The following is a 17,830-nucleotide window of genomic DNA, read 5'->3' on the forward strand; positions in this document are numbered from 1 at the left end:
TAGAGGAGAAGGCATGAGGGAAAAAAGAGGGGAAGAGGGGGAGGGAGAGAAAAAAAGGGGAGAGAGAGGAAGAAAAAAGGAATGGGGAAAAGAGGAAGAGTAGAAGAGGGACACAGAGAGAGAGAGAGCAAGCATTTTTTGTGCATATGACTGGGTTTGAACTTAGGCACTGAGGCTTGAACTTAATTGGAGATAAGGGTCTCAGGAATTTTCCTCCCCAGGCTAACTTTGAACCATGTAGCTAGGATTACCAGGGTGAGCTATCAGTGCCTGTCTTTAGAAAGTGCAGTTGATCAATCCTTAAAACTCAGATGGAGGGTCCCAGTGAGGCATTTCCTTCAGCTCCTTCCCCTGATGGTTGCTTCTCTGGGGGGAGGGGAGCCAAGAGCACACTGGGAAATACAGCCCCTGCTCCCCTAGTTCCTCTTTCTATTTCTGTGGTTTCCACTTCCTCTCTCTCAGAAACCCCCAGGTAGGCTTCTGCTTTCTCCTCTTCCTGCCCGGTCACCCTGCTTCTGGTCGTCCAGCGCCTCTTCTGGGCTTACCTTCATTCCTTGTGCCACACAGCTCCTTTTCCTGTCTTCACACCACGAGTCCCATTGCCCCCCAAGGAAATGGTGCTGGCAAGTTGGTTCTAGACCAAACACAACTCTCTGCACTTCTGCTATGACCCTGCGTCCCAGGTGGCTATTCTGGGCCCTGTTCCACCCCTAGGCGGTCAGCCCTGTCAGCTGCTCACCGCCACCTCACTGGCTTGCCCTGGGGCAATTGCTGGGCACAGCTTCACCTCCCACTGCTCTCTGGAGCGCCACGGTGTCTCTTGCACATGGTGGGAAAGGCACGCTGCCTCTAAAGCCTGGCATCTTAGCAGGCCCAATTCTAGACAAGGTGGGGAGGTGGCAGGGTTCTGGTCTAACAGGTGGGAGACCCTGGGTTCGAGCCCCAACACCTAAGTAAATAAGAAAAAAAGAGATATACATATGTACACATTGGGCAGGATGGGAGATGAAGCTCAGCCCTTTGTGAGGCCTTGGCCACTCGGCAGGACTATGGAACAGCATCTAGGACCTTTGTGCTGTCCTGCGCTCAGGGGCGCAACCTGTCTGTCTACCCAGGTGTCCGGGCTGGGCCGCTTTAAGGCCTTGTCTGGGACAGGAATCCTTGTTGTTGTAACCCCATATTCCTGCCTGCCTAGGCCCATGTCGTAGCCACTCGCTTTGGGGTTCTTGCCTTGTGCTTAGTGGTGGGATTAGCAAGCAGTGCATGGCAGAGTGCTGCAAACATTTAAACCCCTCCACTTCCGGTTCTTGCCTCTTCCTTGCAGCCTGTAGGGATTTCTATTTCCTTTATGTCAGTGGCTATGATGACTGAGCTTCACTTCTTCGCTTTTATATCAGCAGCAACCAGGAATCTACTGTCCTCTAGACCTCAGGCCTCAGAAAACAAGGGCTGTCGCTACAGCCAGGAGCAGAAGCGACCGCAGAAAAGTAAGATAAAAGAAGACAGCAACTGTAACTTGAGGCCATATTTTCCACAATCATTTTGTTTCAATACTGGAGCTATACCCTCAGCCCTCTGCAGCAGTATATGAATATAATGATAGTTATAAATGAGATTTAGGTATCTGAGTAAGAAAAATTATTCTCACTAAAGTATCCAGTCTGTTGTTTTTTTTCAAGTCTTTAGATAAATCTGTATGTGGAAATAGACACATCTCCCTAAAATTAGATCAAGAATTGTGAAAACTCCTGGAGAAAATTAGCAAGATATTTCTAAGCTCATAAATAATATTCCTCTCATTCTCTAAGATCACCAAATAGGCCCATATCTTGGACTTGTATAATAAGTGTGTGTGTGTGTGTGTGTGTTTGTGTGTGTGTGTGTGTGTGTTTGCACTGACTCTGGGGCTTGAACTCCAGGGCGGGGACCTGAGCACTGTCCCTGAGCTTTTTGGCTCAAGGCTGGTGTTCTACCACTTGAGCCACAGCCCCACTTCTGGCTGATTTGATGGTTACTTGGAGGTAAGAGTCTCATGAATGTTCCTGGCCTGGACAGGCTTTGAGTCACAATCCTCAGATCTGAGCCTTCAGAGTAGCTAGAATAACAGGCATGAGCTACTGGTGCTCAGCGTTGTTTAACAATTTTTGTTGTTTTTTTGGGGGGGGGCAGTCCTGGGCCTTGAACTCAGGGCCTGAGCACTGTTCCTAGGCTCCTTTTTGCTCAAGGCTAGCACTCTGCCACTTAAGCCACAGTACCACTTACAGCTTTTTCTGTGGTTTATTGGAGATAAGAGTCTCACAGGCTTCCCTGCTCAGGCCGTCTTTGATCTCAGCCTCCTGCGTAGCTAGTATTACAGGAATAAGCCATTGCCATCTAGCTCTAGCAGTCATTTAATTATGACAGAGACTAGCTCTGACAGCTCTTTGCATTTCATTTATTGATCTATTCCTATCTTCTAGGTAAGATGGTATCACACACTGAAAAAAATTGTTTTAAAGACACTAATGCACATTCATATATGAACTCAGCTTACAGAATGCTTCGTAACCATTATGTTTGGATACATACAGTCATTGAAATTGGTAGCAGTTTTTCAGAAAAGGATTTTTCAACTAGCATTTGCAGCTGACATTCGCCTACAGATAAGCTCTGAGCCAAGGGCTCCTTAATGGGGGACTCCCAGGTTGTTCTCTGGAAATGTACAAAGCCGCCTCCCACCCACATGTCAGAATTACCACTGTGTCTGCATAAATGTGTGAGTAGCTTCCAGTGCTAGTGCTGAAAAATAGACCTGAGTGGTTCTGAAGATCTACTTGGAAAAGAACCACAAAACAGGTCCATGAGAAAAGTGCTGATCTTTATACACAAATCACAATCAAGTAATAAAGCATGCCTGTGATGTTTACAACCATCAAAAACCCTGTCTCTAAAGTAACTAGCATTGGGCCAGGAGTTTGGCCTAGTGGTAGAGTGCTCCCCTAGCATGCATGAAGCCCTGGGTTCGATTCCTCAGTACCACATACACAGAAAAAGCTGGAGGTGGTGCTGTGTCTCAAGTGGTAGAGTACTAGTCTTGAGCAAAAAGAGCTCCAGGATAGTGCCCAGGCCCTGAGTTCAAGCCCCAGGACTGGCAAAAAAATAAAAATAAATAAATAAAGTAACTAGCATAATGGGCCAAGGCCATGGTCCAGTGGTACAGTACTGTAGTACTGGAAAACAAATAAACTGATTAAGTCTACCATTTCACTGAGAACTGTTTAAAATCAACTTCTCTCAGATTCCCAGAAGCCTATGCAAATCTTCAGTGCAGCACTTACTTTTTCTTTCTTTTTTTTTTTTGGGGGGGGGGGCCAGTCCTGGGCCTTGGACTCAGGGCCTGAGCACTGTCCCTGGCTTCTTTTTGGTCAAGGCTAGCACTCTGCCACTTGAGCCACAGCACCACTTCTGGCCGTTTTCTGTATATGTGGTGCTGGGGAATTGAACCCAGGGCCTCATATATACGAGGCAAGCACTCTTGCCACTAGGCCATATCCCCAGCCCCAGTACTTACTTATGTATAGCCACTTCTGGCTCATCATTAGGATTCTGACTCTGCTGTTCACCCCAGTGAATGCTGTCAAGTAGACATTTCATACGTGATAGAAGATCTCAGAAGTTCCAAGGATTTCTTTTTCAGGAAAAAAAGAAAAGGGAGGGAGGGAGGGGGCTGGGAATGTGACTTAATGGTAGAGTGCTTGCCTCGCGTGCATGAAGCCGTGGGTTTGATTCCTTAGTACCACATAAACAAAAAATAAAAATTAAATTTTTTTAAAAGCTTTGGCATGTTTAATTTCCCTATGTCTCAAAAAGTTACAACTGTTAACTGGGTGCTCCTACTCAGGAGGCTGAGATCTAATGATCTCAGTTCAAAGCCACTCTGGGCGGATTCTTGTCTCCAATTAACCATCCAAAATACCGTAAGTGGAGCTTTGGGTCCAAGTCACAGAATGTCATCCTTGAACAAAAAAGCCAAAAGACAGTCCAGACTCTGAACTAAAGCCCCAGTACGAGCCAAGCACCAGTGGCTTACACCTGAAATCCTAGCTACTCAGGAGTCTGAAATCTGAGGATCACAGTTCAAAGCCAGCCTGGGCAGGAAAGTCTGTGAGACTCTTATCTCCAATTAATTACAGAAAAATCCAGAAGTGGAGCTATAGCTCAAGTAGTAGAGCACTAGCCTTGAGCAAAAGGAGCTCAAGGACAGCACCTAGGCCCACAGTACGCCCCAGTATTCACACACACACACACACACACACACACACACACACACACACACGTTAGAACTATCCATGGAGACAAGTCAAACACTCTAGGGATGTGTTTAATGCTTTACTGAGACACTAAATAACACACCCAGTCCTTATTGAAAAGATTGGACATGGAAATGGGAAGGGAATTCATTCTTGCATTTTGCTTTCTCTCTTTCCCCTCTAGAGAAACTAAAACAAGAGGGTGAGTAAGTCAGGGGCTGCATGGGAGCCTCGGATAAACAGCAAGTGGACACGAGGCTGCTTTGTCCACATCCACAGGACATTAGATAGATAAAAGAAAGGAAGGACAAACCTAATGTTCCTCATGACAACTATACAAGATGGACAGTCAGAGAAATGCTTTCTTGACATTTGACAGGAGGAATTTAAAACAGGCCTAGTGATTGGGTTTGTTAGATCATCAACTTCAGATCACACTTTGGACGATCAATATTATCTATATCATCTAATTTGAATGATCTATATACTATGTATCTATAGCATCTATATACAGGAGAAATTCTCCCCCCACCTTCTTTTGGTGTTGGGAATTGAACCCAGGGCCTCACATATGCCAGGAAAGTGTTCTACCACAGAGCCATATTCCCAGCGCACACTCAGGAAGATGCTTAATCTTAGCCTCTGAGCTGTTTAGCTTTCAAGCTGGGATCCATCCGAATAAGGGTTCTACTTGCTCACTTCGGTATCAAGAAGGGTTGTGGAACAGTTACCATACATGGGCAGAGAAGCTCTGAGCAGACAAAGGGGGAGGGAGGCCAGGGCCTCCGCCTGGTAGTTATACAACCACCCTGGGAGTGCTGGAAAAGCAAAAAGCTCTGCCTTCCCTAAAAATACTAAATTCTAAAAATGCCTCAAGGACGCCTCACAAGCACATCTGAATTGGTAGAATTAATAGTTGAAATACAGTAGATTTCAAGGTATCCGTCCAAGAAGATAGGTGGCTGCTATTTTAAATAACGTTAGCTCCTCGGAAGCCTCAAAGAAACACACATGCAATGTGTATCAGTAATGGCAGAATAAATGCCATTTCCTTTTTCACTGACAATGAGTCATGAGTGTTGACCTACAGACTGTCCCCAAACAAGATGCATTCCAACAGTTCATTGCTAAGTCAGTTGTTAGGAACTCGGAACATAGTTTCCCATCGAAACAATTTTAGACATGGTAGTTTAGATTTCCAGACATGGCCAAAGGAATCCATTTACCCATAAGTAACTTTACAAAGATAACCAGCACATATAATAATACTTTTGTATAAGAAAATGCATCCCAACTTCTATTTTATTTTTTGCTAGTCCTGGGGGCTTGGACTCAGGGCCTGAGCACTGTCCCTGACTTCCTTTTTGCTCAAAGGTAGCACTCTACCTCTTGAGCCACACCACCACTTCTGGCTTTTTCTATTTATGTGGTGCTGAGGAATCGAACCCAGGGCTTCATGCATGCAAGGCGAGCACTCTACCGCTAAGCCACATTCCCAGCCTACCTCCCCTAAGCTGCGATTTCTGTAATTCCCCTTCTCTCTCTGAATTCCATGGTGAAGGGGTATGGGGCTGGGTGGGAGGTGTGTGTTGTGGGGAAGGCAGCACTTGTAAGAACTCCATGGTGGGAGGGGACCTGGCAAAGTCCAATCTCACAGAGCAGTGCCACAGAAACTTTGGTTACTGTGTTTGCTCCAAGGAAGACTGCTTTTCATCTAGCAAGAACTCACTAACCATTCAGAATACTGCTAACCTCTACTGAGTACATACTCTGGGTTAGAGTATGATTTATTTGTGGCTACATTCTTTCACTTATTTTTCTATTCTCTGCTCTGTGGGGCACTTAAGAAAGGACGCAGCCCACAGAAATAGAGGGGCAAAGGGTAAACAAATGCAGCAGTGGGACTCATGGATATGATGATGAAAATGAACTATGTAGGTGGGGATAGGAGGGGAAAAAAACAGAAAGCAAGGGAGGTGACATTGTTCAAAAAGAAATGCACTCTTTTCCTATGTAACTGTAACCCCTTTCTATACATGACCTTTGTAATACCAAGAAAAAAAAAGGCCACAGCCCAGTGCCGTGTCTCACGCCTGTAATCCTAGCTGTTCAGGAGGCTGAGATCTGAGGATCACTGTTTGAAGCCAGCCAGAGCTGAGATTCTTCAATTAACCACCAAAAAGCTAGAAGTAGAGCTGTGGCTCAAGTGATAAAGTGCCAGACTTGAGCGAAAAACTAAGGGACAACACTTAGGCCCTAAGTTCAAGTCCTGGCACCCGGGGCGGGGTGGGGGGGATAAAAAGGATACTGAGCTGTTTAGAATATAGGGGAGGGTGGAGGGAAGAAATGGGAGTAGAATTTGTTCAAAGTGCATTGTGAGCATGTACAAAAATGTCAAACTGAAATCTTTCATATTACAAATGTATACTACTATCCCTCCTGGCCAAAGACATATTAAGTGACTTCTATATGATGATTCAGGGAGGAGGGTGTAAGAGATTCAGCTCATAGGAGATGACACCCAGACCTGAACATACAAAGCCAACTGAAAAAGACCAGCACCAGACGCATAACCATACCTTAAACCGTTATCAAGCTCAGAGCTCCAGAGGAAGAGAGGCCCGTGGGAGCCTGGGAGATGGTCTCCAGGCTGCTGGACATTGGTTTCAATCCAGGGTACACCTGAGGAATAGTTCCGGTGCAAAACACCAGTGTGTAAGTGATTCTTTAATGAAGTGATGAGACTAGTGTGAGCTGTTTGATGTTGGAAAGAAAGGGAAGCCGACAAAGTTGGGGCCAAAAGGAACTTCATGATAATTTTGTCTTTTGAACAAATAATTATATAGTGAAAAATTTTAAATCCCCTTCACACAACCAGGTATTAATTTTCTCAGGCAACTTTTCAGGTTTTTTTCTTGAGAGTAGGCCAATGATTACATAGATCTTGATTTCTCCCGTTTATTTAAAGGTAGCATATGGCCTAATTGTTTTTTGAAGACTAAGTAACTTCATCTCTATTAAACATTTAAAATGTTTACATTTGTTACAAACAAAGTGTGCTTAAGCTGGGCACTGGTAGTTCATACCTGGAATCCTACCTACTCAGGAGGTTGAAATCTGGGGATCATGAATTGAAGCTAGCCCCGGCAGAGAAAGCATGTGAGACTCTTCCGTCAAATTCATCATCACAAAGCTGGAAGTAGAGCTGTGGCTTAAGAGGCAGAGTATCAGCCCTGCCAAAAACTAAAAGAGTATCCAGTCCCTGAGTTCAAGATCCAGTATGGGCATAAAAATCCTAAGTGTTCTTTCACTAGACAAATATCAAGCATAAAACAGAAAGATAAACTTCCAAAGGTGGATTCAGCAAGGCCACATTTTGGATCTATGGATCCAAAGCCTACAATGGGTCTGATGTTTTAGCTTAGGGCAGAACACCTGATTCACAGCTCTCCCTGGCCTCGTAGTTTATAATTGCTTGCTCTGTATCTGCTTCATCTACTTGACTGTGAATTGTTGGAGGTAAGGATCATAATGTTCACTTATCTTTGTACCATCAACATCTCACACCATGGCTGGCAAATGTGAGACAAGAAATTGAGTATCAAATGACCGAACAACTGGAGAGCAAGGATGGTCAAATGAATGTGAGCAGCCCGCATAGGGAATGATATGAACCACTTTGCTAATCCCTAGGGTATCAGGACACAAGAGGAAGGAATGGCACTTTTTTTTTTTTCTATCCAGTAACACAGTTCAATGAGACTGTGGAGATGAGTAAGAAAGACTTGACAATACAAAAGACAGGAGTACAGAGAAGAAACATATAGCAAACTCTCTTTCTCCCTCCCTCCCTCTCCACCCCCACCCCTACCCCAGGAGAGTAACTGGCAACAGAGGAAAGTTTGGCCTAAAAGGCTCAACTTGAAACATGAAAAAAAGAACAAAAAACCTGAATACAATAAATCAGCAATGTGGAAACAGTGCCAGTGGCCCACGCCTGTAATCCTAGCTTCCCAGGAGGCTGAGATCTGATGATCACAGTTTGAAGTCAACCAGGACAGGGCAGTTTCTGAGAAGGTTCTCTGCAAACAACTCCCAAGAAGCTGGAAGTGGAGCTGCGTCAGGGGATAGAGCACTAGCCTTGAGTGAAAAGACTAAGGGGCAGTGGCCAAGCCCTGAGTTTAAGCCCCAGTACTGGCAAAAAGAAAAAGAAAAAGAAATATGGTTGAATAAAGAAGGCTGAGTGGCAAATGTCTGCAACAGTTGTGATAACTGAGAGGAAAGCTGCCCAAATACCCGAACGGCAACAGCTGCTGGACAGCCCCTGGAGTAAGGCCAACTACAACTGAAGCTAAAGGAAAAGCACTCATAAGCAATGGTGAGACTCTGGTTAAGGCTGGAAATTATGAAGCTGTAATTTCTTTTATATTCAATACTATGTAGTACTTAGGGCACACCGAGATGAAAAATCAACCAGCCCTGTAGAAGCTTCTGTCCTATAGGGAGCCCTTCTGCCCCTTTAAAATATATGTAATTCCAACATCATCACCTCACTCCTAAAATAATCTTATTATAACATAGTTAATACGGCAACACAATATGGCTGTCTCTGCTCCTAAATATTCTGTCCATACAAAGAAAAGCTAAGCAACCTCTCAGACTCTCCACTATGGTTGGTTATTTTAAATAACTGTGATGTCAAGGCACTTTATTGCCTTGAAGCTGGGCTACATCAAATGTTGTCGCTGGTTCAAAAAAGAAGTTACTTGTCTGGATCCATTAAGGAAAGTACAATTATATTTTTTTACAAAAGAATTTTTATCTGCTAAAAACAAGCAGGCCCTTTGAAATCCTATACATAAAGGCTGATTTTATTAGGATACTTATAAAGCCAAAATACTTGTTCTAGTTGAGCTAGGAACTAAAATCTGCCCTAATGGAAACTCACTGCGCACGGTAAACTCAGTCAGGGTGGATTTGCAGAGTTCACACAGCTCAGGACACACGTGCAGGAAAAGGTAGACTACTTAAACACTGTCACACTCACCACTAGAGAAAAAAAAAACACCCAAAACCTGTATGCATCTGTTCAGTTTCACTGAGTTCAAAGTTCCCATAGTTACTTTTCAAAATGTTATGAGCAACTTGATGCCTTCCAAGTTCAGGCTTGCAAAACAAGTCACCCCCGCTACCCAACGCAGCCTCCTCACTGCTAAGGTATATTTCAAAGACATTTTTCCACAAAGTGTTCGGCTTCCATTTTTGAAAGTTAATCTTTAACCAAAAGATCTGTGTACTTTCAGTACAAGTTTACTTTTTCATGAATAAACTCCAGCTAAAAGGCAGTATCTGTTTTTGATAATAAATGTCCAGATATTTACGTCATAGGTCTAGCTTTATATAAATCTTTCAAACAAAAGAAATTACCTTTCCAAAGAAAAGGCAATTTCAAAAGACCTCAAAGCACTCTCTCCCTTTTCTTTTCTAAACATTGTTTTGCTTTCTTTCTTTTCTTTGTTGGGGGCCAGTCCTGGGGCTTGAACTCAGAGCCTAGGCACTATCCCTGGGCTTCTTTTGTTCAAAGCTAGCACTCTACAACTTGAGCCACAGCACCACATCTGGCTTTTTCTGCTTCTGTTGTACTGAGGAATTGAACCCAGGGCTTCATGCATGCTAGGCAAGCACTCTACTGCTAAGCCACATTCCCAGCCCTCAGTTTTGCTTTCTTTTTTTCTTTTCATTTTTTTTTTTTGTTCTAATACAGAGCCACAAGCTCTTGCTTGGCTGTTTGCTTTTGGTTGGTGCTCTATCACTTGAGCCACATTTCTAGTCCAAAATTTTGGTGGCTAATAATCAAGTAGTTTTGATCCATGATCCTCCAAGTCTCAGCCTCCTGAGTGGTGAGGAAAATGGGCATAAGACTCCAGCACTCAGCTTGCATTCTATTTCTTATATGTTTTTTAGAAGATCAGTTCTTCATCAAAAAGGCCTTTTTTGTCAAGAAATTCATCCTCATAAGCCCCACAAATGTGTCAACAGGTATGTTCAGAAGTGTTTTGTGAAAACATTGTCTGAAACAAGAGGAAATGGAAGACAAACAAAATGTCCACAATCCTTGGCTAAATAAACTATAGTACATATTTACATAACACTATAAGGAAGTACTAGATGTCATGATTGTCAGATCTCAGCTTCCTGAGTAGCTAAGATTACAGGCATAAACCACAAGCACCTGGCTAATAGTTGAGTATTTTAGAAACAAAACAATCCCAATATTGTTAAACTATTTCTAAGCACATGAAATGACAAAAAAACACTCCCAAGAAGTTTATGAAGCAAGTATAACACCAATTCCAAATTTGTAAAGATAGCCAAAGGAAAAAATAACAGGCTATTATCACTTATGAATGTTACTATTAGCAAATACATTCCATCACTACAGTAAGAAAACAAGTCATAAAAAAAAAGAAAACAAGTCATCACAACTAAGTGGATTTATACTGGGAATGTATAAACAACTAATCATTAACAAATAAATAAGCATATAAACAAACAAAATCAATAAATGGGCTGAGGTATAGCTCAAGTGGTAGATTGCTTGCCTAGGAAATGCAAGGCCCTGGCTTCAATCCCCAGTACAACCAAAGAGATCCCAGCAATATACTTGCTGCCTCAATGGGATACCATCCGTCACGTGGTGATGCAGCAAGAGGGCCTCTCCAGACACCATGTGTGCAATGCCTTCTCCCAGTCTCTAGAATCACAAGCTGAATGTGCAACTTGTAAAGGTATACCAACAGAAAACGGACTAGGACCAGCCCTATGGCTGAGTGCTGGCCTAGCGCGTTCCATTGTCAACACCACAAAAATAAATAAAGTCAATATGCACAATCAGTAGCTTTCATAGACATACATAATAGGACCCAGAAAATAAAATGGAAGAGTAACTCCCTGTAGTGCTAGTAGCTCATACTGGCAACCCTCTCAGATTTGATCTTGGAGGCTGGCTTTGATCTGGGATCCTCAGATCTCAGCTTCCTGAGTAGCTAGGATTACTTATTACAGGTGCCCTGCTGTCAGTTTATAAACTGTATACCAAATGACACCAAGATCTTTTCTTGGAATTGAAACTAATATTCAATCTCAAATCAATTTGTCAGCCTGGAACAAAGCTGTGACTTAAGGAAGAAAGCTACATTGCTAGTGTTTCTCCGGCAAATGAATTCCCTACCTTACCATATTACGGAGACATTCCATTCTCCTCTCAGCCAGGTAGGAGGACTTAGGCTTGCTAAATCACTTCCTTTACAAAAGAAGCTGAAAACTCTTAATTTTCTCATGACATTTTTCAGTTTGACTATGTTGACAACTAATTCAAATTAAAAATAATAACACAATTTGGGCTAAATAAAAGACATCTTGCATATCATACCTAGCCCATAGGCTGTCCATTTCTCACCTTTGGGGACAAACTTTTTCTGCAAAGGGTCAGATAGTAAATATTTTTTCACTTTGTAGGCTATGCAAATGTAGTTTCATCATTAAAAAAAATGTACCTGTAATGCCACTACTTCGGAAGCAGAGGTAAAGATCCCAGTTGAAGGCCAGCTTGGGCAAAAAGTTAGCAAGACCCAACTCATATAACAATCCAGATGTGGTAGTACATACAACAATGGAGATCCAAGGCGGGTCTGGACAGAAACAATTAAAGAAAAAAAGGGCTGAAGCTATAGCTTAAAGTGACAGAGTACTTGCTTTCCAAGTGGAAAGTCCTTAGTTCAAAATCTCAACACACCGCCCTTACAGGCCTTGGATTTGGCCCTTGAGGTGATAGTTTATCAACTGTGATTAACCTTGAGATTTGCCTATGAATACTTCAGAAGACAATCACATGGTATTACTTCTATCTCACAACTTGTTTTATGTCAGGCTAGGACAAGACAATCCTTTTTAGGGAGTCTTTTCATAAGGCAGTGGGTCTCCCTACTGACATGTAAACAATATCCAGGAAAGAAATTCTGAAAACCAGTTTAAGTAGAATTTTGAGAAGCAGTCCTTTCCACCTATCACATATTGACTGCTTTACAAAGGACATCATACGAGCTGATAAAGTTCTTGATATTTTACTGGAAACTGTTCTCCAAAAGCAGTCCTCATAGATTTACAATTTATACTCAGGAATTACTCAGGGTGGTTTTTGCTCTGGGGTTGCCAGCCATATTTTTTTCCCTTTTGTAATCCCTTTAAGAGAATTGTATTTGATATGGTAAGCATAATCGCTTCTACTTCTGAGCCAGGCCAAGAACGTCTAATCCCATTAGACTAATGAGGTGACCACCTCAGACAAAGTCATACCCACTTCATCCAGTATGGTGTGCTTCAGTCTTGGCTCAACTTCAGAAAAGCCATTTCAGGGATTTGATAGGGCCCTAGACAATTGTAAAACTTACCAGGATACTGTAGAACCTTATTTAGATCTCTTAAATTAGGATAGCCAGGCACCGGTAGCTCATGCCTGTAATCCTAGCTACTCAGGAGGGTGAGATCTAAAGATGACTATTCAAAGCCAGCTTTATCAGGAAAGTCCATGACATTCTTATCTCCAATTAACCAGCGAAAAGCTGGAAGGGGAGCTGTGGCTTAAGTCCTACCTTTGAGCACAAAAGCTCAGGCACAGTGCACTGTTCCTGAGTTCAAGCCCCCAAACCACCCTCCTCTCCCCCAAAAAAGAGAACAGAGAATGAGAGATTTAAAACCCCATGAGAAATAGGTTGGTTAAAAAAATTCACTGGAAAGTTATTGTGACTATCAATTATAGCATAGCTTACTAAATTGTTCGGTTCTAGACCACCTGTAATGATTCTAAGTCTTGGGCATTGGCGGCTCATGCCTTTAATTCTAGTTACTCGGGAGGCTGAGGTCTGAGGATTGCAGTTCAAAGCCAGCCTGGGCAAGAAAGTCCACGAATCTTATCTCCAATTAACCATCAGAAAACCAGAGTGGAGCAGTAGCTCAAAGTGCTAGAACATTAGCCTTGAGCAAAAGACTTCAATGACAATGCCTAGGCCCACCACCTACAAAAATGAAATAATAAAACCAGCCCATCAACTAAAGAGTACATAGTTTGGCTGGACCAGTGACTCTGGTCCTCTTAGGAGCTTTAATTTTAGGCAATAGCAAACCCGAAAGCAGTTCTTCAAGATGAAGTACAATGACACAGCAGGCAAGTCAAGTGTTTCATAGGTGAACTAGTTCTCAAACAGCTCTTCCTAACAGGTGAGGTGGTATAACATACAATGGGCTTTATTACCTATGCCCCTGAGATGGGCTGGGTTGTGTCTGCAGGGCAGTCCTCTCCCTTTCTAAACCTTATCACACTGGGAATCTGCAGCTGACTGCAGGAAGTATTTATACCATACCAGTAGGCTTGGCCTTCCCTTCCAACACAAACTGGACTGAAGAGGGCGCTCTACTCTCCAGTTACCTCACTGTACAGACTCCATCTCATTCATTCTGTTAGTCTCATAAAGCAAAGACCCAACAGCTGAAAAGGTTGCCTAAAAAACTTACAAAGCAGCATCTTTCAGGAACTATGAGAAATGGCTTCTTTTTGTGAACACATATTCTGTCTTCCTAAACAAGGAAGCCTTGTTTGCGACTCCACAGCAAACTGGGTCTGAGAAATTTTAGAATTCTCACAATGAGTGTTTTAGGAGGAAGCTTATGGTGGGTTACTTCTATCTCTGATCTTCTGTTTCTTACATCAAATACTTTTCTCCTGTGAGAAGAGCTGCTGCCCTACGGCAATATAAACTGGCTCTAAGAACAAACAAAGATGGACCCATTTGTGCCTGCCCACGCCAGGAAGTGATTAAGTAGGCCCGGATCAAGTCCCGACAACACAAAGGCCAGATTGACTAGCAAACACTTTGGATGCCATTTGGGTCATTTCAGACATACGGACCATTACATTCAAGTCACTTAAAAGACTATCAGAACTGAACAGCAGAAGAAAACAGTTAAGCCATTTGTCTAAAAAGTATTACCATATAAATATTTTTTCTTTAAATTTATTTTAGAGTGCCTGTACATACTCCAAATGGCTAAGCTGACCTGATTTTTAAAAATACATAGATAGAATATATTCCTTAAGTTAAATAAATATTAAATATATTATTAAATTAAATATATTCCTTTAAGTTCCAGAATTCTATACAGTCAGTGATGTGTGCTATACAAATGTATTACTTTACAAAATGCATAAATCAGGACAAAGAGCCACTCTTTCCAATAGAGAGTAATCTAAGCTTCTAAAGAAAGTAGTCCAGCCAGGCACCAGTGGCTCACACCTGTAATCCTAGCTACTCAGGAGACTGAGATCTAAGGATTGCATGATTAAAAGCCAGCCCAGGCAGGAAAGTCTGTGAGACTATTATCTCCAATTAATTTCCAAGAGCCAGAAGTGGAGCTGTGACTCAAGTGGTAGAGTGCTAGCCTTGAGCACAAAAGCTCAAGGGACAGTGCCCAGGCCCTGAGTTCAAGTCTCAGGACTGGCAGCAAAAACAAAAAAAGAAAGTAGTCTGCATGTCTTAACTCTAAATCTGAGGAACACCAATTTGTGTGTTTTCTTCAGTGTAAAATTTGGAAAGATGATACAGTATACTTAGTATCAACCACATACATTTTCCATCAAATACTGAGAAACAATAAAAGCGGTTAGGGTTTTAAAGGTTATTTCTGTGTGCATATATGCACACGTTTGTATGACAGAGCCCTCAAACATTTAATATTTGAATGGAACTTGAAACGTGTTTGATATCATGGTTTTGGTCTTTTAAAACTCATTTGCAAACCTGATGTGACTAACGGTTACCTGCAGTCCTAGAGTGCTATGGGAATATGGTTACCAGCTGGATTTCAATCTATCAAAAAGGATGAAGAATGTATTCATTTTATACTTTATTTAAAATTTACAAAGTGATACAGTTACACAATTCAATACAGTTAGACAATATTTAACATTTACATATCCATTAGCTCATAGTTCCTTCATCACCATCATTTTAGTCTATGTAGTCAAAGTCTTCTGGAATTCCAAAAGTTTTGTCAATTTTACTTTCTTCAAACCCAAATTTTCTTTTGGCCCAAGATTTTATTGCAAATATATTATCTATAAAAAAATTGAGAAATATTTTGAGAATTGACAATATAATTATGAAACATTACAAATACAATTATCTTCATTGTAGCTTGGCTTCCTTCTGTTTCTTTTTGCCATATTAAAATCAGTTTTCTCTACTTTCTAGCATAATGGTAATAATTATAGATAAAAGAAGGTAGTTTGAAACAAGCAAACAAATCTCATTAAAAATATCAGAAAAAAAAAAAAAAGCAAGAAGTGCAGCTGTGGCTCAAGTGGTAGAGGGCTAGCCTTAAGCACAAAAGCTCAGGGCAGTCCCAGAACCAGAGTTCAAGTCCCAAGACTGGCAAAGCAAAAAACAAAACAAAAACAAAAGCAAAAAGCAAAGCATCTCAGGCTATGGTGTGACTCTGTAGCATAGCATTTGTTAATAATGTATGAGACAGTGTGTGTGCACAGCACAGGGGAGGGAGGAGGGGGAGGGGAGGGGAGAAGGAGGAGAAGGGATAAGGGAGGGGGGAGGGGGAGGGGGAGGGGGAGGGGAGGGGAGGGGGAGGAGGAAGAGGCTGCAGCCAGGGCAAGGCACTAGTGGCTCATGTCTGTAATTCTAGCTACTCAGGAGGCTGAGACCTGAGGACTGCAGTCAAAGCCAACCTGGGCAGGAAAGTCCGTGAGGCTGTTATCTCCAATTAACCCCCAGAAACTAGAAATAGAGCTGTGGCTCAAAGTGGTAGAGCACTAGCCTTGAATGAAAAAATTCAGGAACAGTGTCCAGGCCCAGAGTTCAAGCCTCATGACTGGAAGAAAAAAGAAATCTACTATGTTAATTTGTTAAATAAGATTTTATAGGATATAACTTGTTAATCATATTTAAAGTATCATCAAACATTTAGATGTGGTAGTTCTAGAACTGTACCTTGAGGTAATCTCTCAGCAAAACTGAGATACTGAATTATTAAACAGTAAGTATTCTTAATACTAAGATACATTTTAAGGACTTAGTTAAGTAAAAAGAAACCAACCCCTGGGGCTGGGAATATGGCCTAGTGGTAGAGGGCTTGCCTAACATGCATGAAGCCCTGGGTTTGATTCATCAGCACCACATAAACAGAAAAAATTGGAAACGGCATTGTGGCTCCAAGTGGTAGAATACTAGCCTTGAGCAAAAGAAGCTCAGGGACAGTGCCCAGGCCCTGAGTTCAAGCCCCAGGACTGGAAAAAAAAAAAAGAAAAGAAACCAACCCTAATTGTTAGTTACATAATAATTTTTAGGCATAAATAATGTTGACGCATTCTCTTTATTTGGAAGGTTTTCTGAAGTATAATTTGCTTTGCCTCTTTCTTATCTGTGCTTTCAAAGCGCATGTTTCTGATTTCATTCATGTTTTTCTCTCTCCTCTCCTCTCCCTTGCCTCCCCTCCCCAGGGCCTCCCCTCCCCAGCGCCCCCCCTTCCCACATGGCAACACTATTCCTAACAGCTGCTCTGAGGATCTAAAAATACCTTCTTTCCACATGCTTCCAACACTTCCAGGTTCTTTCCCAGTTAGTTCCTAACAGGGGGACAAGCTCTTTGAACTGGTTTTGTAATTATTTTGGGGGATTTTAGGATGAATTGGGAAACAAGTTCTAATGATGAAGCAGCTGGAATTCACGGGGACCTGGAGGAAGGGCAGAGACTATTTGAGTCTAGCACTGCAAAAGAGCTGACACACAGACTGCTTCCATTTCCTCCTGAAACGTGGGGTCAGCGCCGTCCTCAGTGCGCGCGAGGAGAAGCGGCGTGCGGAGGCTCACAGGGTTACTGACCACGCACGCGGGACTTCAGCCGGCACTCTGCTTTCAGAGTCCGGCAGGTCCTCTCTACCACGCACCCCTGCGGCCCGCTCCGGAACTCCCCATGGGAGCCTCCTGGTGACACTTGTCTTATGTTTAACTCAAAGGCCGCTTGCTTCTGTCGTCAGTCCAAGTTCTGTTATCTTGAAACCCTCACAATACCATTGTATTTCATATTTATTTCTCTTTATTAAGACACATCCTTTCCTGTTCTTATCACTAAAGCATTATGTTACTCAGGAAACAATGTGTTATTTTTTTTATAGGAGCCAAAGGCCAACTATATTGATCATACCAATTTACTTCATTCTAAAACAGACTAGGAAAATTTTAAAAATTTTTCCATAATTGCAAGTGTGGACAGGGAGTCCGGAAGAACCGATGCAAATCTCTGTTCTCCCAGTGACTGATCAACTCCACTACACAGTCACGCCAAGCCTTGAACATCCGGACCTCAGTCTCACCACAGAAGCACAATGAAGATGAGCGAAGGCAGTCGCCACGGTAAAACAATTCAGTTACCACATTTTATAATTAAATACTGGAAAACACCAGTGTAATTTTCCA

At 42.4% G+C, this 17,830-nt stretch overlaps 1 protein-coding gene across 1 annotated transcript in view; it reads right to left on the minus strand.

Moving 5' to 3' along the window:
• Positions 1 to 15,235: 15,235 nt before the first annotated feature.
• The window catches only part of Mnd1 (meiotic nuclear divisions 1), a 37,894-nt gene continuing 35,299 nt past the window's right edge, over positions 15,236 to 17,830 (minus strand). Inside the window, exon 8 of the mRNA XM_048333549.1 lies at positions 15,236 to 15,459. Coding sequence (XP_048189506.1) covers positions 15,353 to 15,459 — 107 coding nt within the window. The 3' untranslated portion in view covers positions 15,236 to 15,352. The remainder of the gene's footprint in view (positions 15,460 to 17,830) is intronic.

The sequence above is a fragment of the Perognathus longimembris genome, chromosome 24, assembly GCF_023159225.1.
Source record: "Perognathus longimembris pacificus isolate PPM17 chromosome 24, ASM2315922v1, whole genome shotgun sequence".
Classification (NCBI taxonomy): domain Eukaryota; kingdom Metazoa; phylum Chordata; class Mammalia; order Rodentia; family Heteromyidae; genus Perognathus; species Perognathus longimembris.